The 25,559-nt window shown below is 48.5% G+C and overlaps 1 protein-coding gene across 1 annotated transcript; it reads left to right on the plus strand.

The window, feature by feature from the left end:
- Positions 1-48: 48 nt before the first annotated feature.
- Positions 49-25,545, plus strand: LIMD1 (LIM domain containing 1). The gene is made up of 8 exons (XM_042816962.1): positions 49-1,216; positions 6,718-6,819; positions 17,314-17,381; positions 18,626-18,688; positions 19,999-20,129; positions 21,213-21,264; positions 21,929-21,997; positions 22,876-25,545. The coding sequence occupies exons 1-8, from the start codon at positions 118-120 to the stop codon at positions 23,011-23,013; spliced, it is 1,722 nt and encodes a 573-aa protein (XP_042672896.1). The 5' UTR covers positions 49-117; the 3' UTR covers positions 23,014-25,545.
- Positions 25,546-25,559: the final 14 nt, after the last annotated feature.

The following is a 25,559-nucleotide window of genomic DNA, read 5'->3' on the forward strand; positions in this document are numbered from 1 at the left end:
GAGGGTCGAGAAAGAGGAGAGAAAGAAACTTGAGCCGGGCCGACGGCCCGCCCTGCACGGCGCGGCCCCGGCGGGCCCCAGCGTGTGGTGGTGGAGGCAGCCGGAGAGCGGGGCGGGATGGACAAGTACGACGACCTGGGCCTGGAGGCCAGCAAGTTCATCGAGGACCTCAACATGTACGAGGCCTCCAAGGACGGGCTCTTTCGGGTGGACAGAGCGGCCGGCAACAACCCGGAGTTCGAGGAGACCCGGCGGGTCTTTGCCACCAAGATGGCCAAGATCCACCTCCAGCAGCAGCAGCAGCAGCAGGAGATGCTGATGGCCACCGCTTCCCTCAATGGTGGGGCTGGCTTGGCTGCATCCCGGCCCGGCCTGCCCGCTTCTCGCGGTGCCAAGCCACCCCTGGGCTCAGCCGCCGGCCCCCTGCCCCAGGTGGCAGCTGAGGGCCCTAGCAGCGGGCGGCCGGGCACCTGCAGAGCCTTCCCTGTGCCTGGGGAGCCGCAGTCCCCCGGCTCCCAGGCTGTGCGGCGAGGCTGGGAAGCAGAGCCCCGCGGAGACCCTCAGGAGAATGGCGGTGATGACCGGCGGGGCAGCCAGGGCCAGGAGCTGAAGCCAGCCGGGCAGAGGTCCTCCTCCTTCTCGCAGGTGCGCAGCCCTGCGGGTCCCTCGGATGGGGCACCAGCAGCCACGCCGCAGCACAGGTCCTCCTTCTCAGCCTCTGCGGCACAGCCAAGCCCAGGTTTTTTGGCCCTCACTGAGCCCTGCGGGCCAAGAGCCGGTGTGGATGGGCCAAGCACAGATGGCGGCCAGCTGTGGTACCAGGGTGGCTCACGGCCCTTGCCACCCAGCTCTGCTCCTGGGGGCCCCAGCGTGGACTACCAGCAAGCTGGCATCCACCCCAGTCTCTCCAGTCATTTTGTGGCCCACGGCCACAACCACCGGCCCAACGGCGGCCCCGAGTTGGGTGCATCACACCTGGCAGCAGCACGTGGGCCGCTGACTTCAGATACGCCAAAGCAGCCTTTCAAGGAGGGCACGAGCAGCCTCTATCCTGACGGCGGGCACCAGGAGGGCTGTGGCGTGGCCAAGGTGAAGTTGCCCTGCCAGACCCTCCAACAGCCGGAGCAGGGGCCGTCTGCAGCTGAGCTGAAGCTGGAAGCACTCACTCAGCGCCTGGAGCAGGAGATGGATGCGCGGCCCAAGGCCGACTACTTTGGTAAGCACAGCTGCGACAGGATGTGATGCATGCCTAGGTGTGAGATGGCTCCTTGCTGTATGTGGTGGCAGGTTCATGCCTTCACCTTGTGTGTCAATACTGCTGCTGTTGGGTTATGCATTTTCAATTTCTTTAATTTAACAGTTTCTCATCACAGGTACTGGAAACTCTTATTTCAGTGTTGCCTTCTTCTTAATCCTTAAGTTTCATAGTACAGCAGCCATGGGAGAACAGTACTGAGCACCAGATCTAGCAGTATCTTTGGGAGGGTCCACCATTGCTGGCCAGGAATTTCTTCCTTTCAGGAGGATTTTCTCTTCACAACATTGACCATTCTCCATGTGCTCAAAGTACGTTACCTGAGCATGTTTGGATGGAAAGAAGCCTGCCAAGGAGCAGGATGGCATCACACCTATGTGCCATGTAGGGCAGGAATGTGGTTGGGCTCACAAGAGGCCATAGGGGCAACCAGACCTGTAGGAGGATGAGTGCTCAGCGGTACCTGATGTGGCTGTGCTGCAGTGGTCCTTGGTTGTGTGACCTGCAAGGGAGCTGCTGCTGGAGTGGCCCTGAAGGAGCTGACTACACACTTGAGGGATCCCTCAGGGAGACGCTTTGTGGATAGGAGGGTTTCCCATAGTCAGCAGATTTTCTGTGCCCCAGGTGTCGGTCCTCATTGGCTCTCAAATGATGAGTGGGTTGCATGTATTTGGGAGGAGTAGTTGACTTGTGGACCAAAAGCTTGGACAGCCCAACAGGTTTGTGTTGGTGCTTTGTGGTGGAGAGTCCACTTACATGCGAGGATATTGGAGGAGAATAGGAGTGTCCTGCCAAACTGGTTTAGTACCATGGAATAGCAAAAAGTCATGGCTGCAGTGAGCGTTCCTTTCTCCCTGCCACTCTGTGATTGAGCAGCAGGGTGGGCACAGTGAAGGCACGCTGAGCATTTAGTTGCAAATTGCATAGTAAGTGTGTTTCTTGGCATCAAGCAGTACGCTTGCCTGCAGAGGACTTTGCTGTGATTGTTTATCTCAGGGCTTGAGATCAAGTTTAGCTTTGTGGCAGGCAGATAGGTTTCTGTCCTCTGGCAGAAAAGTGATGTGTCCTGCTGCGTTACGGGGCTTGCTGCAGCCTGCAGGCATGCTCTGGTGCTTCGCATGCTGAGCTGGGAGTGTGCTGCTCCAAGGAGCTCATGGGTCCTCACTGTAGTGCTGCTCTGAGGAGCCCTGTGTGAGCACGGGCTTGGAGAGAAACCTCGAAGGAGACAGCATGCAAAAATGTGAGGATTTTACTGGCTGCCAGTAAGCCAGTGGGATCATAGCTGCTACAGAATGCGCGTGGGAACGAGGTGAGAAAGCAGGCAGGTGGAGAATAGGCTAGATTTATTTGTACCTTTTTGTCATAAAACAGGTGGCAGCAGCAAGTGGGAGACTTTTGTCTCACAGGACGTTTACAGTGAGGGAGCAGTAATCCTGGCTCCCAGCTGGGCCGCTTGGCAGGGCTCTGGAACAGGCTCTGCACGGCGCCTGGTGTGTGAGAGCAGGCAGAGGGGCCCAGGGGGTGAGGGGTAGGGTGCAGGTGTGCAAGAGGGTGGTGGGAGCCTCAGATCTGCATGGGAGGACTGCTGGTCCATCTCTGCCTGGATCAGGTATTCATCATGAGCAACTCTGTCTGTAGGAAAGGAGCTGCTTTTTTCTTCACCATGTGAAGATGAAGGTTTGTAAGGTTTGTCCTAGGACAGGATAAAGCAGTGACGAGGCATAATGTGGATAGGATGCCCTGCTGAAGAGCAGCAGGGAGCCTGGTCATCTGTCAGCACTTGCTGACTGTATGCAGCACATTTATCTGTTCAGAATAGGAATAAGTGAAGAGAAAGAAGCAAACAAAGCCAAGGTTGTTTTTCTTTTGATTTTTTTTTTTTTTTTAGTAATGCAAGCTATGTGGGCTGTGTGTGCCTTTGGAGGAATCTGGGTTCTCCAGGCATGCTCTCAAATGCTCTCAAGTGCTGACATAGTTTATGTGGGGAGCCTCGGGTGTCACCTGAGGGGTGGGAGGCAGTCCTTCCATCACTGCCCACTGAACCTCAGGAGCACATAGAGCCCCAGCCTGAGGCTGCTGCTGGGAGCAAGCCAGGACAGCCTGCACAGTCCACTCTGGGGAGCATCCAGCAAGGAGAGGTGCCTGATTGCTGCCAGCCTGCTGTGACTGCCAGAGGTCCTGACAGCAATCACTGATAACTGGGGTTCCTTCACCCACGGGCAGGAAAGGATACCTTTAGAGCTGTAGCGTGCAATATCGTGCTTTGACCAGTGCTCACTTCGTACAGCTAGATGGAAATCTCCATCTGATAAAGCCTATCCAAAGTGTTACCGAGAGGTTTTCTTAAACAACACTTACAAATGATTTTCTGGTTATAAATATTTGTTAGGTGTTTTGACTTCCTTCCTTATTGCTCACAGCAGAGCTGATGTGCTGCAGGTACGTTAGCAGGGCCTCACACATCTCGTTTGGCAGCAAAGCACTGGGCTGCCCCCCCCAGCATCCAGCAGCCATCCACTTAACTCATCCACAAGTTTCATTCCCTCAGCAGATGCAGTGCTGTAGGTGAGCAGCTGAAGTCCTGGGTGGACCTGGAGCCCCAGCGTGTACAAGTGGGTGGAATCAGTGCTGAGTGCAGCAGCTCTGCTTGGAAGCTGTGTGCACAGTGGAGTTGGTGTTGTGCATTGTGTTGGGAGCACACCGCAGCCCTCCTTGTGGGAGCTCAGCTGGGTTTGTAAAGCAAAATAAAAAGGAAAGAAAAAGGAAGGAGGTCAGACAGAGATCCTTAGATATCCCAGCTAGGATGCTGTTGCAGCGTGGGCTGAAAGTCATAAGGAGTCTCATTCATTTTGCACTGGAGTTCACATAATCTCTCGCATCCCTGCAAGGTACTTGAAATGTCTCAGAGGAGTTTGATGGCGCTTTGTACTTCACCAGCACTGCGTGCAGTTGGGGTTCAACGTTGCATGCAAAGGTAGGGCAAAAAAATTGCATTTATCAACCTTGTGGTTCTTTAGGTCCCTCACTGCTATGAGTAATGAAGTCAGTGATGCTACTGAGTGATGAGGGTGCCAGGCTGCCCTGTTTTCCAGGCACTCAGTTTCACAGTGGTCTTGAAACGAGCACCATGAGACATGAGGTTGCTTGGTGGGCAATAGCAGCTTGCTGAGGAATGCAGTGTGTGGGAAGGCCGTGTCCCCTCAGTGCTGACTATGGGGTCTTGTGAAGAGGTGACGAGGTTACTGTGAGCCACAGGGAGGTGGCATTGGGTTTTGGAGATGGTGTGATGTAAAGACAGAGGAACCGAAAGTATCACATTGGGTGTGACGTAGGGAAGTCTATTCCAGCAGGCAGTCTTTGAAAAATGTGTGCGTGAGTCGTGGTGGTTGTTGTGGTGGAAGCACTGGTGGGTCTTCAAGAGCGGGGTCTGGAACACTGAAGATGTGACTTCGTGCATCTCCTCCCTGCACAAGCTGGGAGCAAGGTAAGGGCAAGTTGCCTTGGGGCCCAAAGGCTGCATTTGTGGTTGGCTGTGGTGTGCCCAAGCAGACAGAAAGGTGATCTCAGAGGTGTTAGTATGTGTGTACCTCCCAGCAGATGTGACATAGCAGCGCTCAGAGGAAACGCATTTAAAATGTTTGAGTCCTGTGGGAGCATGAGTCCACGTGTTGAGCTTTGGAGCTGGGACTGACATCCTGGACAGACAGACAGATAGGTTAGGTGTCTGCTAGCCTTTCCCAGCAGCCACGCTGCTTGCTGCTGGCACTGAGGAGCTCTGGCTCCCTGGACACAGGGACGCTGTACCCTGGGGGCTCGTCACCTTCCACGTGATGCGTCCGATGTGACAGGGAACAGAGGCTTCTTTGTTGCTTGGGTTGAGCTGCCCGACCAGCAGAAATTGGACTGAAATCAGCAGTTTGCATCCCGTGCCCTTTCCAGATCCGGCTGCCTTTCTGCCTGTGCACTCGAGTGTGAATTTCTGGCTGCTGCGCATGTGCTCCAGGCTCACCGCTCCAGTGCTGTGGGAGAAAACTCTTGTTCCTCCCCTGTAATGCCACATGAGCCTAGGGGCCTGATACTGGGGGACTGTCTGCTCAAACTGACACTCATGTAAGCATGGTGAAGTAACCAAGGTTTTTCATTCTTTGTCTTGATTTTCCATGTCCCAGGAGGGCTAAATAGTGGATAGGAGGGTTAAGCAGAAGGTGAAAGAAGGGCAGCATAAGAGAGAGGGGTGTGGGGCAGCAGGGGATGGGTATGGATGGTGGATGTTGGGCAATCACAAGATATGGCCAGGCCATCTGTCCTTGGGCTGCACACGGCCACTGCCTGCGTTCCACAGCCTCAACAGGCCAGGGCACAGAGTGGATGGAAGGGAGCTCATTGCTGCTCATATACAGAGCACACGGATAATTTTCTGCAGCAGCTGCTCCCTGGCACAGAGAGGGGAAAAATGCAGGCACTTCCAGCGTGTTGCTTCTCTGGAAAGCTTGGTGGACATAATGGAAAGGTTTTAAACAGCAAAACCTGCAGTTTTTCCGCTCGCAGCTCTGCATTGCTGCAGTCAGAAGGGAGCTGTGTGAGCTGGCCTTTGCTTCTGTGCCGGGGCATTGCACAACTGTCGGGCTGGAGCTGATCCTACATGCCTGGAAGAGAACACAGGCGTGCAAAAAGCCAACTTTTTCTTATCTTGTCTTTTTTTTTTTTTTTGTGGTAATGCTTGCGTGATTTATCTCATCTTTCATTGCTGATCATATTTGCTTTCTTAAAGTGTTTCTTTCAATAGATAATGGAGATAAATCTGCTTAGTTTGAAGAGAGCACGTTCCACAAACCTCGTGCCAACCATGTGGGGATGGGCCTGCGGCCAGGCCAGCCTTTCCCCTCAGGTCTGATGTGACCAAAACAGAGCAACTTCTCCTCCTCTGCAGCCTCCCTGGAGGCTTTGGTTGGTGTGGGCTCAGGTTCTGGGCATAGTAGGCCTTGGGGCAGCGCTCTGACAGTGAGAAGAGACTGCAAAACCAAACCTGGGCTGTCAGCATGGGTGTGATTTCCAGTACTGCTCCCCAGTAGTTTTCTCCCCAGCTCTGACAAGACCTTTCCGATTGCTGTGGAGCATGCAATACCCAAAAGCAGCAGAGCTTTGCTAACCACAGCATGACTAAGGATCTCCAGGAGGCTGTCCAGCCCATATGGCCTGATATGTTGGGAGCCCCAGCACGGCTCCTTCCTGTCCATATCCCTTTGCAAGATGAGTCTGGGACTGAGGTCACAGTTTGGATGGCCTCGGTGGCAGCATTTCTCAGGATTCATGACGCCCATGTCACCTACATGGTATCTGGTCTTCAGCTGAGCAGTGCAGGGCAGGTGTGGTGACCCTCATAACTGAAGCACCCAGCCCCATGTGAACCAGTGTGCTCCTCAGACCTGCTCCTGACCTCTCTTGCCGTCTATCTCTTCTAGGAACCTGTGTGAAGTGCAGCAAAGGGGTGTATGGAGCCAACCAGGCCTGCCAGGCCATGGGCAACCTCTACCACGATGGCTGCTTCACCTGTGGAGCCTGCAGTAAGTAACCCTGCCTGGTGCTGCTCAAGGGCTCGAGCCCTGTAATGGGTTCGTCTGGCGAATATTTTCTGGTGTAAGGAGGAAAACAGAAGGATGCGGTTATCCATTTGTCTGCCAGCTGGAGGCTGCTGCAGCTGTGTGCCTCTGTGGCAGCGCTCGCTGCTTGTTTTTGAATAGATTCTTGCTAGGCATTTAGGAAAGATATTTCGAATTGTGCTTGTTTTCTGCTTTCTGGTGTGTGGGGAGGTTGTTTTCATTCCTTTGTCTCTCAACTATAGCCACATTTTCTTATTTATATGAGTGCTTTGTTTCAAAAGTGGCAGTAAGTATTGCCCTAACTAGGACTCGGGGCTTTTTGGTGTCCAGAAAGACTTTACAGCTGTTGTGCCACCACATTAGACAGCCAGCTGCTGGCAGGATGCTCTCTGCATGTCAGTACTCACCTCTGCATGGTGGGCAACCGAGTTCACCGTTAGCTGGCAGTCTCCTGCTGCCAGAAACCACATGTTTAAAATAAATAAATAAATAGAAAAAGAGGAGTTTTGCTATGGAGCTGGGTTGAGAAACCGGGCTTGTTACTTCAAATTGTGTTTGTAAGGTGGTGGTTTTGAGTTTTGTTATGTTTCCCCCCAGTTAGTAGCGTATTTTTAGAAATGTTGCTGTGTATGTGGCAGTTGTAAAAATAATAATAATCCATCTGGTGCTCATGTATGTATCAGTTTGGTTTTCCAAGATGAGCTTTTGTGGTTTTTTTTCTCCTGTGTTGTATTTAGAAGTGTAAACTCATCAGGACTGGAAGGCCTCGTGTTTTATTTGGAGCTGCAAAGTAGGAATAAATATAGACAGATGTGTGTGCTCTCTAATAGTAGCTGAACCTTGAACTGCAGCTCATTTCCCAGCTGTCCAGCACCAACTGCCCTGCCTCACCGATGCTGTCAGTGCACTATTTTGCTGTCATCTGGCTGAAAGCAGGAAAACTGAAAAGAAAAGGGGTGTTAGCACAGGATGAGTTTCCCTATGGGCTCAGCAGCAGCAGCTTGCCCCTTTTTTCTTATGAGCTGACTTGAAATCTGCAGAAAGAATCCCTGGCTGCAGCTTCAGGGACCTTTCTCCATTTGTGCCCCAGCAGCCTCCAAGCTGCCCTTCCTCCCAGATCTTTTGTGTGACAGATAACCCAGCAGCAGGTTACGCCTGTGTTAAATTTCTAAAATTACAGCTGTGCAACTGGTGCTTTAAAAATAAACGCTTTGTGCCCTTCTTTTAGAACTGATATTATTGTCTTGAGCACAACAGAGAGATGTGTGGTTGTGGAGGTTTTAGTGGTCACTTCTTTTTCTGTATGTTTGGTTAAGAAACAGCTTTCTTCCACGTCTAACAAGGTGTGTTAGTGAGAGCTGAAAAAACAGCTGTTTGCTTCTTGTTCTGAAAGACAACCTTCTCCAGAGCTTTCCAGTGCAGGATGAAATGGTTTGTGCTTTAGGTAAGGCCAGAAAGATGGAAAGAGGCTGAGATGAGCAAAGCAGAGCTACGTTTCTTTTTTATTCAGGAATAACTGAAGCATCTCTGGTCTGAAACATCTGTGGACTGATTTTTGGGTGGTCCTGTATGGAGCCAGCAGTTGGTCTTCACAGTCCTTATGGGTCCCTTCCAATTCAGGATATTGTGTGATTCTGTGATCTCCATGGAGCTGTGCTGGGGCTTTCAAATAGGAAGATGCCAGCGGGAAAACAAAACAAAACAAGCTTGGAAGGATTAGTAACAGTGTTTCTCTGAATAGAAAATATTGTGTGTCCCTGTGAGAGAACAAGTCTACCATTTGACTCATGCTCAAGGTCTGCCATTTTCCATGTGCTTTCAGGCAGCAGTTGTCTGCTGCAGGGGATGGACAGAAATATTTTTCTCCTGTGAATGTTGTGGTAAAAAGCACTTCTTAACTAATGGCCACAATCCAGAGAGCTGCAGATTGCCAGAAATCTGCTGAGTGTCCGCTCTCCAGGTTGCGCATTGTGACTTCAGGGATGTGTTTGCTTCTTCCCTTCCCACTCCAGCCACTGGCAGCCACACAATAACAAAAAGGCCATACCGTGCAGATCAAGGAAATGACTTCTCCCCTTCCCTCCCTGCTCCCAGGCGATTTGTTGGTAAAAGAGAAGAGGAAATGTACTTCAAATGCTGCACGTTTCTGAGAGCGCTGCTCCCTTCTTTCCGGCCTCTGCGCTCCCTGTCGCGCTGTTGTGCGCTCCGTGTTGGGTCAGCCTGCCAGCATCTCCTGAGTCCTTCCTAGCCACATGATCGTTTGAGTTGGAAGGAACCCTTCGAGGTCATCTAGTCCAGCTCACCTGCAATGAACATGGACACCTACAGCTACATCTGGTGCTCAGAGCCCTGTCCAATCCTGACCTTGAGTCACCTTTATTGTAAAAAATTGCTTCCTCATGTCCAGTCTAAATCCCCCCTCTTTTAGTTTGAAACCATTTCCTCTTGTCCTGTCACGGTGCGCACTGCTAAAGTGTCTCCCATCTGCCATGTCAGAAGGGAGCAGGCTGCATGTTGCTACCAGTGAATGCTGTTGCTGTGCCTCAGTTTTAATGCTAGCTTTTTTCTGCCCGCAGTGACATCTCAGAGCAGGGTTCCCAGTGACTAGAATGCTGCAGCTTTACTGAAACTTACATGCATACAAACCAGGGTGCTCCTACCCTGCCCCTACCTGAGCTTCATGTCCCAGAGCCTCCCCCAAGGTGCTGGGGAGCCATGAGCATGTTTGCATGTCCCCTCCTGCCAGCAGGCCTTGCCTCCAGGCCTGCTGTGTTGGTGAAGGTGTAGCCAGGCTGAATTGGACTGCAGCTGCTCTGCTGAAGGCTGGGATGGCATGCCAGCCTGCCCTGTAGTTGTAAAACAAGCCCACTGTGAGGAATCCCCCCCCTGCACAAATTGAAATGGTTTCCATCATGGGTAAAGTGCCTTCAGTGCTCTGCACCATGAAGTTGCTGTGGTAAATGTGATGAGGTTTTTCTAACTGCCAGAAAAATATACATTTGTCTGGACAGTGTCGCCTGCCTGGCTGCAAAGCACGTCCTGAGCAGCACATGTGGTAACTCTGCTTTCTATCTGAAAAGTAAGTAGTTAGGCTGTGTGCTGAGGGTCAAGTGGAGTTCGTCTTGGACAGCATCCAGTGCAGGCTGCCTTTGAGAAGTGATTTCAATCCTAAAATCTGTGCTCTGGTGAAACACTGAACATCTCCCCTCCAATAAATAAAATACACCAAATTACCTATTAAGGTAAAGCATACTGTCCTCCAGATATTTATATCTGCCTTCTTGCTGTTTTCAGTTTAGCAAGGATTTCTAATTTTGTTCTTAGTTGGGTTTGTGTCCAGATGGTGCCTCGGTTTCCCAGACACACAAAGCTGAGTGGCTCTGAAGGGTTGGGTGCACCAATGCCTCCTGGTGCCGAATTTCCTACACCCTGTATTTCCTGCTATGTATATGTTCAGAGATAAATAGTAGAAGAGAGCAATCGGTAGAGCAGAGTTATGCATATGCTACAGGGTTCAGTTGTCAGGAAAAAAATGGACTGTATTATCTGAGCCACAGGCATGTAATGCAGAAAATTTGGCTTAGAGGTCAAAACAACAGATTTAGAATGATTACTTTGGCATCAGAGTCTCGTTTATCTTCTTGTTTGTTACAAGGCAGGCACACAAACAGGGCAGCTTTCTGTGGAGGGGGAGAGGGGAAAACATTGTGGTCTCTCTGCGGCTCTGGTACTGCATAATATCTGCCTTACATGAAGGCTGTGAAAGTCGATTCAAAAAACATCCTCAGAAGTCAGACAGCTGTTTGCTACAGGTTTGAGGCATCTGCTTGCATCTTGCTTTTCTTTCAGTTGGTCGGACAAACATGTTGACTTATCAGTTGGTTTGTTACACATTAACCTTTCAAGATTCTGTGTAATCACTCACTCAGAACACTGAAGAACACAGGTATTTCCAGGTGTTGGTATTTATTATTTAGCTAGGAAGGAGCCCTTATAAATGTTATTTACCTTATGTTGCTTTAGGACTTCTTTCTAGGACTCAGGTAGGCTCTGATCCGACAGCTCCAATTCTGCTCCCCACGCACTTGGGAGCACGTGGTTCTTGTGCTCATGCTGTTGGGTCCTCAGAGGAAATCTGAAAGCTAAAAAAGTGCAAGGGAAGTGTCAGAGATGACTATGAAGGAAATCAGTAGGCGAGCACGGAAGTCAGAAAGAAAGAACTGATTGCAAGGTGGTCTGAACAAGGGTTTGACATTCAACTGCAGCAGGAGAACCTACAGCAAAACCAGGTTTTGTCCCCTTGTTGCAGAGAGGTGGAGATCTTCACATTGCCAGATTGCAGGGTTTGACCTTTGGCATGCCTGCATGACTTCTATTTAAGCTCAGATCTCTACTGATGTCTGTGTAAGGGTAACAGGTTGCTATTCCAGCAGCAGAGTTTGAAATAACACCAGCTGGCTGCCTCTCACTACATTTCACAATGTAGTTGTGTGTAGAGGCATCAAGGGTCATTTACTGAACAAGGTAGTAAGGTATTGCATCAGTTTAACCGCAAGCATCATCCTCTGCTTGTGCTAATTAGTCGTGCAGCAGTGATTATTAAGCACAGCTACGTGGAGCTGTGCAGCTCGTGGTGTCTTTGGGCTCATTTTGTTGTGTGAGCGTGCCCTGTGCTGGTGTACAGCTCCTGGAACAGCAAGGCCAAGGTGTTCTTTGGCACCTGTAAATACTGCTGCAAGCAAGTGCAGCGTAATCTTGGGCAGGCAGACTGACAGCCCTGGGAAGTGAGTTCCCCTCCATGTGTGTGTGCTTGTCTTTAGATGCAAAAGCTGCTCCAGCATGGGCAAGACTTGCTGCTTGTATCTGGCTCATGCAGGCTCCAAACACAAAACCACTGCGCTGATCGGCACGCGTGAGAAGTGTGCGGGCCTTCAAAGCGGGGAGTGTTAGGTGTTGCCAGGAATCCTCCCTCAGCATCCCTTTAATAAAATTATCATGTGATAGGCCGTGCAGGAAATGATGCATTTTTTAGCAGGAGTAATCTCAGAAGAGATTCAGACGTGCCAGGCTGTACAGGCTGTTGGGAGACAGAGCAGCATCAGCGCTTGTTTCCGCTCCAGTCTGAGTGCTGCTTTGTTCTTATTGACTTTCTGTCTTTGAGCTCTCAGCTTGCTAGTGAGAAACCCCTGCGGTGTGGCAGCCACACTTGCTGTGCAGGAGAAAATCTAGAGCAGCTACCATAGCAAGGCAGTGCTATGTGTTCCACCTCTGGCCAGATCCTAGGGCAGTGCTGCTGTGAGGGCTCAGCACAGCCCTGAGGTCCCCAGCAGATATCTTAAAAACGCTGCCTGTTAACAAAAAGCATAATGTTGGTTGTGCTGTGCCATAAGGATTTAGGTGTGGTGGGACAGAGTGCTAGATGATCATCTCCAGGTTCCCCTTGCCTGTGGAAGCTTGGACCTGATGATCTTTGGAGGTCCCTTTCCACCTGGGTTGCTATGATTCTAGGATTATAGGAGGTTCCTCATAATGTTTTAAGCAGTATCTGTGGATAACTTACTAGGTGCTGTCTCAGGTTGCACTGTGGCCTTCTGTACTTAGAAAAATTGTTCTCTTGCCTAGCTTCGATGCAAGGCTACTTCTGTGGTCAGAGAGTGAAGCGGTGCATTTAATTCTGCCACTCTGAGGAGGTTGCTGCTGTGACTGCTTGTGGTGCTGGGAACAAGAGTAGTACGTAGGGGAGGACATGAAATTCCCACCTCAAAACCTTGTCCAGTCACAGCTTTGGCTTCTCCCTGTGTGCTTCCTACCTTGCTGCATAGTCACAGAATCTTTCAGCCTGGAAAAGACCACTAAGATCACCTAGATCAACCACCATCCCACCCCCACCATGCCCGCTGCCCACATCCCTCAGTGCCACATCCACACGGTCCTTCAACACCTCCAGGGACGGTGACTGCACCACCTCCCTGGGCAGCCTGTGTCACTGCCTCACTGCTCTCTCTGAGAAGAAATTCTTCCTAATGTCCAGCCTGAACATGCCCTGGTGCAACTGGAGGCCATTCCCTATCACTGTTACCTGGGAGCAGAGGCCGACCCCCACCTCACCACACCTCCTTTCAGGCAGCTGTAGAGAGCAATCAGGTCTCCCCTGAGCCTCCTCTTCTCCAGACTGAACAATCCCAGCTCCCTCAGCCGCTCCCATAAGACTCGTGCTCCAGATCCCTCACAGCTTTGTTGCTCTTCTCTGGTCACACTCCAGGGCCTTGATGTCCTTCTTGTAGTGAGGGCCCAAAACTGAACGCAGCACTTGAGGTGTAGCCTCACCAGAGCTGAGTACAGAGGGACGACCACCTCCGCATCTCACAGAGGGCATTCCTTGGGGAGGTAGAAACTGCCCTCCTTTTTCCTGTGTATGCTTGAGCACTTTGGAGGCAGTCCTTTGGTGCAGGGCTGGGAGGAAATCACTGCTTGCTCCCAGTGCATGTGCATTGTGGGGGGCAGAGCAGCTGTCTCTGGAGCAGAGGCTGACTGAGCATGGGGTCAAAAGCCAGTGCTGGAGGTCTCGGAGAGTAACGCTGGGGTTCCCTTAAAATAGAAGCATTCAAATGTCTTCTCACAATGGTTTGCCATTAGCAAAGGAGAGGTGCTGCTCTGTTACGTGGCCCGCTGTGGTTTTGCAGTGTTTCCCCTTGAAGAGCCATTTCTGCCTTTGCCTGTGGTTGCTTTGCTCGTATGGGCAGTCGACCTTTTGCTACATCCTCCAAAGTGTGCTTTTGGCTTTCAGCTCTTGGGTATTTTGTTTTTCCTCTGAATTTGTTTTTACTGCTTGAAATGTTGTGAGGGTGCAGAGAGCGTTTTGCAGTTTTACAGTCCAGCTGATGCAGCCAAAAGAGACAGACTGGTAATGGGGCTGCTTTCTTGGCACAGTTTTTCCTGCCCTTTTGCCCACAGGTTCACAAAGACTTTGATCTGAACTGGGTTACCTGCCTGTTGGTCACAGCTGAACTAGGCTATGTGGGGGCCTCTAAGTGACCCTTTTGTGCAGCCCCAGTCTCAGAGCAAACATTGTGTCACATTCACTGCCACATGCAGCTGTGGTGGTAGCCAGTAGAAGTGGGACAGATACCAGGAATGAAGGAGAGCTCTGATGCTCTGCTTAGTGTGGGGCACACAGCAGGAGCCGTACAGTGTGGTGTCAAAGTCAGCATCCACAGAAAGCACCACAAAAACATGTACTGGCTGGGCCCCGGTGGGTCTTCTGTGCTCCGAATCATGGTATCATAGAATGGCTAGGATGGGAAGGGACCTCAGAAACCATCCAGTCCCTCTGTTGCAGGTAGGGTTGCCAACCACTAAATCAGGCACTGGATCAGATTGCTCAGGGCTCCATCCAACCTGACCTTAAACACTTCCAGGGATGGAGCATCCACTGCTTCTTTGGGCCAACTAGTCCAGCACTTTACCAGCCTCTCAGTGAAAAACTTTCCTTTGACATCTGATACAAATCTCCTCTCTTTTAGTTTAAATCCATCCCCCCTTGTTCCATCACTATCTCCCTATGCAAAAAGCTGATTTCCCTTCTGTTATAAGCTCCATTTAAATATTGGAAGACCATAATGAGGTCTGCCCTCAGCCTTCTCTTCTCCAGACTGAACAAGCCCAGCTGCCTCATCATGTTTTCGTAGGAGAGGTTCTCCAGTCCTCTGGTCATCTTTTGTGGTCCTCCTCTGGACCCCCTCCAAAAGCTCCACAGTTTTCTTGTGCTGGAGGCCCAAACCTGGATGCAGTACTCCATCCAGGGGGTGCCTTGCAAGGGCAGAGAGGAGAGAGACAATCCCCTCCCTCATCCTGCCGGCCACCCCTCTTTTGACACAGCCTGGGGTACTGTTGGCCTGGGCCATAATGCATACTGCTGGCTCATGTTAAGGTTTTCATCTACCAGGACTCCCAAGTCCTTCTCATAGGGCTGTTCTCAGTGAGTTCTTCTCCCAGTCTGTATACATATCTGGGATTGGCTTGCCTAAGCGCATTTGGCCTTGCAGAACCTCATTAAGTCCATATGAGCCCATCTTTTGAGGGACATCTTTTGATGTCCCTTTGGATTGTGTCCCTTTAGATGGCATCCCTTCCTTCTACTGTATCAGCTGCACCACTCAGCTTAGTGTCATCTGCAAACTTGCAGAGGGTGCACTTGATCCCATTGTCTGTGTCACTGATAAAGATGCTGAAGAGTTCTGGTCCTAAGGCCCCTGGGGGACATCACTTGTCACCTGCAAGATCTGGAAACTGAAATCCTATTCACCTGCCATTGGTAATGTCCAAATCTTACATCTGCAGCACTCCAAGAAGGACTGGTTTATAATGATAGAGGCTCAGGGCTGGCAGCATGAAGTGGATGCAGTAGCAGTTGCCAGCCTGCAGTGAGACTTGCCCACCTGCTGTGCAAATGCCAGAGGACTTCCTCCATGCTCAGATAAGGGAGAAGTGAAGTCCTTGCTGCCTCTCTAGCCATGCAGAGCCCTGGAGTCCAAACACAGCCATGCATCATTACACGCATTGAGAGCAATCTCATTTTCAAACATAGGTTTGGGACCCCCATTGTTCTAACTAAGAATAGAAAAGCAACTTCAAAAGAGAACCAGCTCCCTAGCGAGCAAATGAAGGATTGCCCAGCATCCCCCCTTAGCCACTGCAAGTCCCTGGTAAAGCTCTCTCTGTGCATCTTCAGAAGATGGACAAAAGCACTGACATCCTGGCAGTGCAGCCCTGTGGTATCCTGTGGTCAGCTGCTAAGTTAAGTGTGTTTGTTTACATGAAAGCACTGATGACTAAGCTTGCAGTGTTCTGAAATTGGTGCTGAAGTGACCTTGAGGCCATGCTGGAGGCTCTGCTGCTAGGTAGGTCAGTCCAGGAGGGAGCAGAACATAAAAGCATGCAGCTCAGGCTTCCTGTTGGGGGAGTGGATGAGAGGGTTGAAATGCTGAAGAACTGTAACTATCTGATTTCTTTCAATGAGACATTAGCTAAGTTCAGGAGGAAGTGAAAGTGAAATGCAGTCAGGAGCTGGCAATTTAGGACATGTATTAGAGCAATTGCTTCTGATAAAGAAGAATCATGCCATGGTGTTCCTAGGTGCATCAGGGGTTTGTGTTGATCAGAGGACTGTGCAGTGCTGGCTGCAGTGGCTTCTCCAAAGGCCTGTCGCCGTCAGTCCGGACCTATGAATGTCACCAGGTTAAAAATACACTGGGTACAGAAAGCCCCGTAAATGCTTCTTTTGTCACCACAGAGGAATGGCACAGCAGCAGCGATCCAGGCTTCAGCTGCTCTGCTGGATGAGTACTGCTGGACAGTCAATGAACATACAGGTGATATAGTATATTTGAGAGCTTGGCTTATGTGATTGTTATACTAGAGCAGAAAAGGACACTCACCCTATCCTGGGCTCATGTAGGGAACTCCGGTGGATTGAATCTCCAGAAGAGATCCTTCCCTCCTGGCAGTCAGCTCTTAAATGGGGCTAGGAGAGGTGCAGCCAGGCTCCAGCCCTTCCTCGCCTTCGCCTGTGCTCCTGTGGCTGACGCAGTGCTCGCCTCAGATGATCAGTCAGAGGTTCAGGCCGTGATTCAGCAGCCCCATACAACTGCTCACACACTGCTTAGGGCTGCTGCCCAAAGAAATACCCTCATCCTGCAGCTCCGTGCATGTTTTCCCTCACCACTGCCCACTTGTCTTTAAGGAGAGATGTTGCATACGAAGGGGAAGGCATTTGGGAAGATCACTGGAGCCCACGCTGTCACATAATTTAAGATTGAAGCTAAACATTTCTGAGCTCTGCCAAAGTTGGAGCAGCTTTGGAGCCTTGGTTTCCCATGTAACTTTATGAGGTGTTTCCTGGCCAGAGAGTGCCCTCTGGTGTAGACAGCAGATGGCAAAGGCTTTAGTTTAGTGAAGAAACTCTGCTTGGCTTCTCCCTTTTCTTAATGTTCAGCAGCCGGCATGATTATTGCTTGAAGGCTGCCACATGGTCCTAAAGCACCAAGAGGGTGAATCCAGACCTTATGTCTTCCACATCTGCAAACCAAGCCAGCCAAGGCTTCCATTTAGGAGTAGCAGTGGGAGCCGTTTTACTGTACTGTAGTTGTAGCTGTACTTTGTGGAACTGAAAACAGAATGCAGATGCAAAGCATAAACACAAAAATTGTAGTAAATATAAATGTATATGTATACACATGTTTCCCATGCGTAGAGTCTCTTCTTGGAAAACTGTCATCTTGTCTCTGCTAGGACATTCTGGAGGTGGAGGCTCTGCTCCAGCTGTGGGACTTCTGTGTTCTGATGTCCTTGCTGTGGGTCACTTCTCAGTTATCACTTCTCAGCACCCAATTTTTGCTCACTTTTTCTCCTTGCTCTCTATTGACCTTTTCCTTCTGCTTGTGTTTGTTTTTTCCTTAGGTCGGAAGCTGAGAGGAAAAGCCTTTTATTTCGTCAATGGAAAGGTGTTCTGTGAGGAAGATTTCCTGGTAAGCACACAGCTGACCCTTGTGCCCCCACCATGTCTCAGCCTCCGCAGGAGACGCACAGCCTTTCTCCTTGGTGGCTCTGCTTGTGTTTTGCACAGCTCCTGCACAGCCTGGCCATTCTCCCCTGCTCACTGGCAGACCAGACTGAGCAAATTGGCCAGCTCTGAGACATGGTGGCTGCCCACATGTGGTACTGCAAGTAGCTGAGTGGAAGGCCATGGTGTCACAGTGTAGAACCCAAAGCAGAGCTGGAGCTTCTTGGGATGGCATCTTCAGAGTGTGTCTTTGTTACCATTCCTAGGAGATAGGAGCAAGATGAATGGCTGCAGAAGAATGAATGAGGGAATTTCCTTTCCCAATGAACTACTTTTGCTTGGCATCCTAACGTATATCTTTCTATTAGCCTCAGTGGCTTTGTGTGAATGTATTTAAGTGTGAACCAATTCCGTGGCCCAAGGCTGGTAGAGATAAGCATCACTGCAGCGATATTACAGAAAATACAAAAAACCATAGCCCCTCACCTTACCCCCAGGACCTTGTAGATTAAACCATCATTGAGATTTGAAAAAGTCATATTTGCCTACTTACTGTAGGAGTGTGGTGATTTCTATCAGAGAGAAGTAAATTGATCTTCTTTTCTCTCACCAGTATATTCTGCACAGGCAGAAAATGGAACCATTGGTTAAATGCATCTCAAATATTCAGTTTTTCCAGTTTGCCATTCAGAAAGTCTGAAACCTTAGACAGATAATGTGTAGTGCGTGAGTTGTTTGTTGGGGGATGACAGTCAGTTCCTTATATTTAGCTTTAATAGACCTAGAAAGGTGTAACTCAAAGTAGAATTTGACAAATGTTGTGATATGAGCATGTGATAAGTACAGTTAAGCTCCTGTTTGTAGATTCCTGTGGTCAAATAAAGAATTAAATCTTACGAATAAAGAATTAAGTCTTACGAGTAAGTGACTTATTTGGATCTGCATTTATAGTATTTGCTTATATCCTAAAATAAACTTAGGACTTGAAGGTTACAGGACCATGTATTCCTTCTGAACACTGCAAATCTGGTGTCTTAATAGAATGTTCCCTCCACAGCTTCATATACTGAAAACAAAAACAATAGTGGAAAGTTTAGTTTGTGTAAGGAGTACAGGAAAAGGCCAAGCAAATAATTCCCTACAGTGTTCTGTTGCTTATGCTCTACTAGCCTTGTGAAATGTTAAGCCACTTCTTTTTTGTCCTTGCAGTACTCTGGTTTCCAGCAGTCAGCTGACAGGTGTTTCATTTGTGGTCATTTGATTATGGACATGGTAAGTGATTATTGCCTTATGTAAAAAATCCCACAGCTCTTTAGAAGAATGGAGCAACAGCAAAACATTTTGATAACTGGTACTGTGTGTTGTCCTTTGCTGGTCTGCCTAGTGAGAGGTGGGCAGCAGAAAGAAAATCTGCTAAGCCTTTGTTGGCTTTTGCAGGGAAGCGAAGCCGGCATCCTGCTGCATGTGATGTAAGGACTTCGCTCTCCCTGTTTTCAGTGCCGATTGAAAATGGTGCCTTCAGGTGCACAGGTTTATTTTCATAACCCTGTGCAGAAAGGAGAGGCTCTGCAGTGCTCCCTTGCTGTGGGGCATCAGCCGTGCTCTGCTGACAGTCAATTCTGTGTGCCATGTATAGTGAGTTTCGTGTACCTTGAGGATGAAGCTGCTGCCTTGTCACAGCTTCATATATGTGATGGAAGGCTCTGGACTGACTTTCTGGGGAGCCAGGGCGAGTGAACCAAGCTTCAGTTCTGACCTGTCCAGATCCTTGAAACCCACTGAATAGATGTGCACTCCCATCAGCCTGCAGCAGGTTGCCACCCATTCAGGATGTGCAGCAAGTAGGTGACATCTCAAGGCATCAGCTGGCCTTCAGCTGCACCAGGCAGCGTTTGGCTGTGGGTGATGGGACGGGAGACAAATGCATGAGCTGATGGTGTGAAACTAAAGCTGCAGCAAAGAAATGAAGACCTTCAGGGTGATCATGGCACTCCTCCCAAGCCTTTCTGATACCTGTTGTTAATTATCTTTGCTTGCCTGCTTACACTCAAAAGCATTAAAATTGGAAAAGCTGTTTTATATAGCGGTTTGAGTTCAACATGGTTTTTGTAGTCTGTGTTAATTAGAAGGCCACACCAGTGAGTACGAAGGTCTAAATCTAAGGTGATACAAAACCTAGCAATAGCAATCATTCCAGCCTCTCACAAAGAACATAGAGATGTGTTTCCTCTTTGGCCTGGTACATCTTAACTTGTGATTATACTAAGGATTCTCCACCTGTTGGCTTCAGAAATTATTTTCTTCCCTTTAAATCTTGTCACTTTTATCCAGTAATGCTAACTTTCTTCACAGAGACTCCATGAATTGCTTTCTTATCCATGCTAACAATTCAGTTCTAGGCAATCTGTACTGGTTCCAGCTGCCCTTTCTTTTCCTGTTAACTCACTTTTTAGAAGAGGTAAAAAAACCAGCACAGCACTGCTGATGAACGTGCAGCAGTGTCTGATGCAAAGCTATGAATGTGTTATTTCACCTGTATTGACTGCTCACGTGTTTCTTTCTTGTCTCTTGGTCTGTTGCAGATCCTGCAGGCTCTGGGGAAATCGTATCATCCAGGCTGCTTCCGATGTGTGGTCTGCAACGAGTGTCTGGATGGTGTGCCATTCACTGTAGACACTGAAAACAAAATCTACTGTGTCCGAGATTACCACAAGTAAGGACAAAATAACATCAGAGCAGACATGATCAACAAGCCTCTAATTTAGCTTTTCACCTACTTAGGGACTACTGATCAGTGAAACAAATAGAGGATTAGAAGCCAGGAGCTTGAGAGTGGGGTTAGACTCTAGACTCTCCTGTTGCCCTGCTATTGGCTTCCTGTGTAACTGAGAAAGTCACTTAACTCCCAGGCTTAAGCTGCACCTTCTGCAAAGCAGAGAGTGTTTAGTGGTCTCTGAGGTAGGTGAGAAAGAGTGCTTGTGAAGCATTCTGTGATGTGAGACATTAGTCTGCTCTGAAGGAAGACTGTGAGGAGTCAACACGAGCTGCTCTGGAGTAACTGCAGAGCTGAGTTTCAAAGAATGTTTTTAGAAATCACCACTGAACATCCAAAGGGAACTTTATCAGCTTTAAATTAAATGGCTAATGAATCCACTTGAAAAATCACTTGTCATTTTGACAGTGACATAGAAGAGCTCTGCTTTTAGCTAGTAGTTACGGGATTAGAGCAGCATACATTTTGAGTGCCTGCTTGGCTGACATGCTCTTGTTTTGTGAGCAGACAGATAATAAGTATTGCTCAAGCAGTCCCTGGAATTGTTTTATATTGTGCTTCGTGCATCACTGTTGTTCTGAAATGATTCGTATTTCCTTGCAGCTTTACTTACTGTACAAGGCCTTGAGGAATCTAGCAGTCCCTTAGTGTTTTCTCTGAAATTTCCTGCTGTGGTACAAGGCAGCTCATTCTTATTACATGCTTTTCTGAAGCCACTTCTGTTCGCTTTCTCCTCATTCTCTCTTCCAAATTTCTTAATAATAGCCAGGAATTTTACAGTGCTTTTGTTTTATTTGTTTTTTTTTTTTACTGGCACTAAATGTAAAATCTTTTTTTACCTGACTGAGCAGCATGTGCCAAGCATTACTTATAATCAATCCTAATTGAATTTGTGATCTTGAGATGTTAAGCTTTCCTGTGGATAAATTATTTACAGCTTTAGTGTTTTATCACCAACAACAGACAGGACTGTCTTTTTATGCTGATGTATAACTTGCCTTCAATTTCTTGTTCTTCTTGCAGAGTTCTAGCTCCAAAGTGTGCAGCGTGTGGGCTTCCCATTCTGCCATCTGAGGTGAGAGCTTTTATTATTTATCCCCTCTGGGGAGAAGGCATTACGTCTCAGGTCTTGCCCTCTTCCCTTCTTGACCCCATGTGAAGATGAGTGTCCCTGTGGACGTGGAGAGACAGTTGCTTCCACTGGAGTGCTGCCTTTTAAATGAAGCTCATACACTGTCCTTGAGATGTGACCTTTCCTTTGATAACACAGCTTATTCCCCTCGGGCCAGGCTACTTTATTACCTCCTGCACTATTATACTGCTGTTAGCATTGTGCACAGCTACCATTCCTTCACTTCAGAAGATGGTGGTGCTCGTGCTCGCCCTCTGGGACAAACTCATTGTCTTATTTGGAGGAGATGGGTCTTTGCCAAAGCCAGTTTAAAGTGCTGAGAAATATGATATATTGAAGCTATCCAATCATCAGGGCATGTTTTAGGATAGATGTGACCTGTAAGCAGAGAAAATTCTATGTTTCTGATGTTATGCTTTAGAAGATATCACCAGTGATAAAGCTTTAGTGTAAAAATAACTGTAGGTGGCAGGATTTATTTTGTGATTTCCAACCAATGGCCAAAATGCATTTGTTCAACACTGATATTGTTACAGGAAGCAATCTGCAGAGTGCATGTGTCTAATCCTCCCGTAATCCTCTGTAATTTCTTCTCATTTGCTTACAGGGGTCTGATGAGACCATTCGGGTTGTGTCTATGGACAAGGATTACCACGTGGAATGTTATCACTGCGAGGTAGGGCAGCAGCTTTCTAGGGGAGTAGAGGGTGCTTAAAAGTGGTAATAACTGTTATTTTCAAAATCTTCCCACTTCCAGTGGCAGTGTATAAGCAATTCAGACCTTGCACTCTGAAATCTTTTAATATCAGTGGCTGACAAAGGTCCAAATGTCAGTTCACTTGCTATCCAGTTTATTTGTTAATGAAGGAAATGTAGTGAATCAGTAAGGTTCTCTTGCTGCTGTTTGAAAGCCCTGAGCTCCAGATCACATTAGTGTATCTGGTTTCCAGACCAGACTGTTCAGAAATGCTAAGGTGATGAGTGATCCTGTCTGGTGTAAGTTATCTTCACTTATGAATGAAGTGAATGGGCAGTCAGTGGTAAGGAGGGCTTTTATGGCTGCCACAAAAATCTCAAGAGAGGTGAGCTCTTAAATATTCATGTAGGACTTCCCAGAGAGCCTTCATATGTGTGTAATGTGAATTAAAATATGTACACGTCTTCTATCATTGTGCTCATAGTGCAGTGGACAGGAAGACTGACTCTGCAGGTGAGTTTCACACCAGTACAACTGCAATTAATTTAATGCAAAGTGGTGAATTCTACCTGAGAGTGTAAGGAAACATGAGTACGTTTAAAACATGTAGGGATGCAACTCACCATGAGATAAAGCTTATGTAGTCAAACTAGTTAAGACCTATGTACACAAGGCTGCCCTTCAAAATGCCTATGTCAGATGTTTTCCTGCTCTTAACAAATACTGAACTTATTAGGAGGGAGCTGCTGGCAAGGAGCTCCTGTCCTTGTCACAACATTCTCCTGCAAGCCAGACCCCACTTGACACTGGGAGATAAACACACAGTCTAATTAAATTTGCATGACCTCTCTCTGCAGGACTGTGGGATGGAACTGAATGACGAAGATGGGCATCGCTGTTACCCTCTGGATGACCATTTGCTTTGTCACTCCTGTCATCTGAAACACATAGAGAATGGCACAACCCCAGCAGCTGTGTACCAGCGTCACTACTAGCCGACGTGGCTGACAGCTGGGAGCCCCAACCATTTGTTGTGTGACCACCCTCTGCCTACCCACCGTTGATTTTCTGTGCATGTTTTTCTCCAGTCGGCAGTTTTCCTGTGAAAGGATATGAGAGATTATTGCTGGATTCACAGAGTCTGTATGCATTTGAGTTCCAGCTGTACCAAACTCTGTCTACTCGATCAGGAATGTGGCATGTTGTCTGAACTGATTGGTTTACTCTTACGTGCCTTTTTCTGCTTCTTGGAGATTCCTTTGGGCTCATTTTAGAAGATTCTTCAGTGAAAGCACAACTTGCTACCAAGCCAATGAACTCAGATCATGCCATGCACAGTTAAAAAGCGGGAGGCTGGCTTGCCTGCCTGCTGGGAATGCTCCATCAGTCTGCTGAGTGATTCCTGACAAGAACATTTCATCACATTCTCCAGAGGACATGATATTATTAATACGAGGTTTTAGACACACTCTCTTAGTAATACTTTAGAAAATAAAGAAGTCTTTGCAAAATAGTGTGCTAAGACCTCCCAGTGCATGCCCTGAACTCTGGTATATCAAGTGTGGCTGTAAAAGCACCAACTCTCCAAGCACAGCCCAGGCGTGTTGGCTATCAGCGGGAGACAATATCCCATTTTGAACAGAACAAGAAACTGGAACAAGCTGGGCTAAGCTACTGTGATGACTGGATACGAGCTGCTGTAGAATGTCACAGCAATATACAGGGACCCGTCTGCTTTGTCACAGTGCGAATAGAGGATCATGTTTGGAAAAATTGGGATGCTGGTAGTATGGATGTGAGGGAAATCCATCCCTGTTCTTGCTTACAGAGCTCACTTTGGAAAAGAAGTTCTCCACGTACAGATATTTGCCTGATGTTTTCATGGTTTGTCCCCACAGCTCAGCCCCAGCCTGGCCACTCCTCAATGTTTACCCAGCACAAAGCCATTTTATAGTGGTGCTTATTTAGAGCTCTGGGAACAAGCTCAAGATCATTCTAAAGGCTTTGTTATAGTGGGATTTAGAGTCCAGCTCTACAACCTGTACTCGCATCAGTCCAGCCACTGGTATAAACAGATTTGCTCACACGAATAATGTCAGCTTATCTGAGTGAGGGACTGGGAGTTTGGCTCTTTTTTTCTATTCTGTTGAAAAAGCAAAGGCTGACAGTGGCACTGAGACTCTAGAAATGAGCTCTTGCTGAGAACTGGCTGTGGTTCAACCATACATCTTTTCCTATAGCACAAATGTAGCTAGACATTCACACCGTGTCATCGGAGCACCTTCAGTACTCAGCTGGAGCTGTACCTCTAGTGTTCAAAGTAGTCCTTCAGGGAAGCACAGCTGACTTGCCTTTTTAACTGTCAGGGGTAAAACCTCTTTTTTCAACCACCACTGCAGGACAGAGGGCTCTGTCCTGTGAAGCCCTGGCTGCAGGTTGCCTCACCCTCTCTCCACTCTGGCTCATGGACCTCAGGCCTGGACTCAGGGTTGTCCTTTACCCCTGCCATCATGGGACTTTTCTCCCCAACAATCAGCAGCTTGCCTTTTCCTCTCAGGCATCTCAGCAGCCCTTTTGCTGTTGTCTCTGCCAGTGCTGATAAATACTGTGCTTCTCCATTTGGAGTGTTGCAAGGTACTGTGCAAAGGATTAAACAGAAGTACGAGCATCTGCTTTAATATAGCGACTGGTAGCCTGCTAGCACCTCCTACACGTCTGCTTCAGTTTATCTCCTCTAGGTTGAGGAGCTGGAAGATCTTGGTGTGGACTTGCCTGGGGCTGGCCTTTTGTCCCACCCGGCTGGGAGCATCTCTGCCCTTAGGGGATGCTTCTTGGGATGCCAGCTGGGGCAGCTGGGCTCTGTGGCTCCATTCTTCCAGGGGACTTACGGCCCTTCAGTGATGACCGAAAGCCCGTGGTGGATATGTCCCATTGCAGTATGCAGAACAAGCCTTACCTGAGATGTTAGAAGAGGTAGAATTAATCTGAAATACATGAGCTCCCTACAGCCTTCAACTGGGCCTCCAAATGCTTGGATGCTGCTGTCTCTGAGGCCAGCTGCTGCACAGCTGATGCTTTGGCTAGCTCTTTGGTTTGGGAGCATGTTCTTAACACGTATTTTCTGACCTTCATTTTGGGAAGATCTGAAAACAATAGCAGGACTGATTTTTTTCTTTCTCTACAGTGGTTTAAAATTTTGTTTCACTCTTACAGCCCTTCCCATCCCCCTAAGATAAGCAGAAAGAAAGGAGAATTAGAGAAATAAAAGATTTTCCTTTGCAGAAAGCCCCAGCCAGCAGTTTGCAGTGAGCTATCTCACAGCAGCCTCATGCAAAGCAGTGGAAAGTTTAGCTTCTGTTTTCACAGTGTCTGGTTACTTCTGACAGCCTCTCTCTGCTCCTCTGGACCGGGAGAATGCAGGCTGTCCTACTTTCAGGTTTGAGGTCCCATGTAAATTATTAAGTGTGAATGCTCACTTTTCATGTATTTACTAAGTGCTGGAAATGACAATGTGAAGCTGTTGAAAACTGAGTGTCTGAGT

The sequence above is a fragment of the Centrocercus urophasianus genome, unplaced genomic scaffold (assembly GCF_019232065.1).
Source record: "Centrocercus urophasianus isolate 14NV4802_14NV808 unplaced genomic scaffold, USGS_Curo_1.0 seq_16, whole genome shotgun sequence".
Classification (NCBI taxonomy): Eukaryota; Metazoa; Chordata; class Aves; order Galliformes; family Phasianidae; genus Centrocercus; species Centrocercus urophasianus.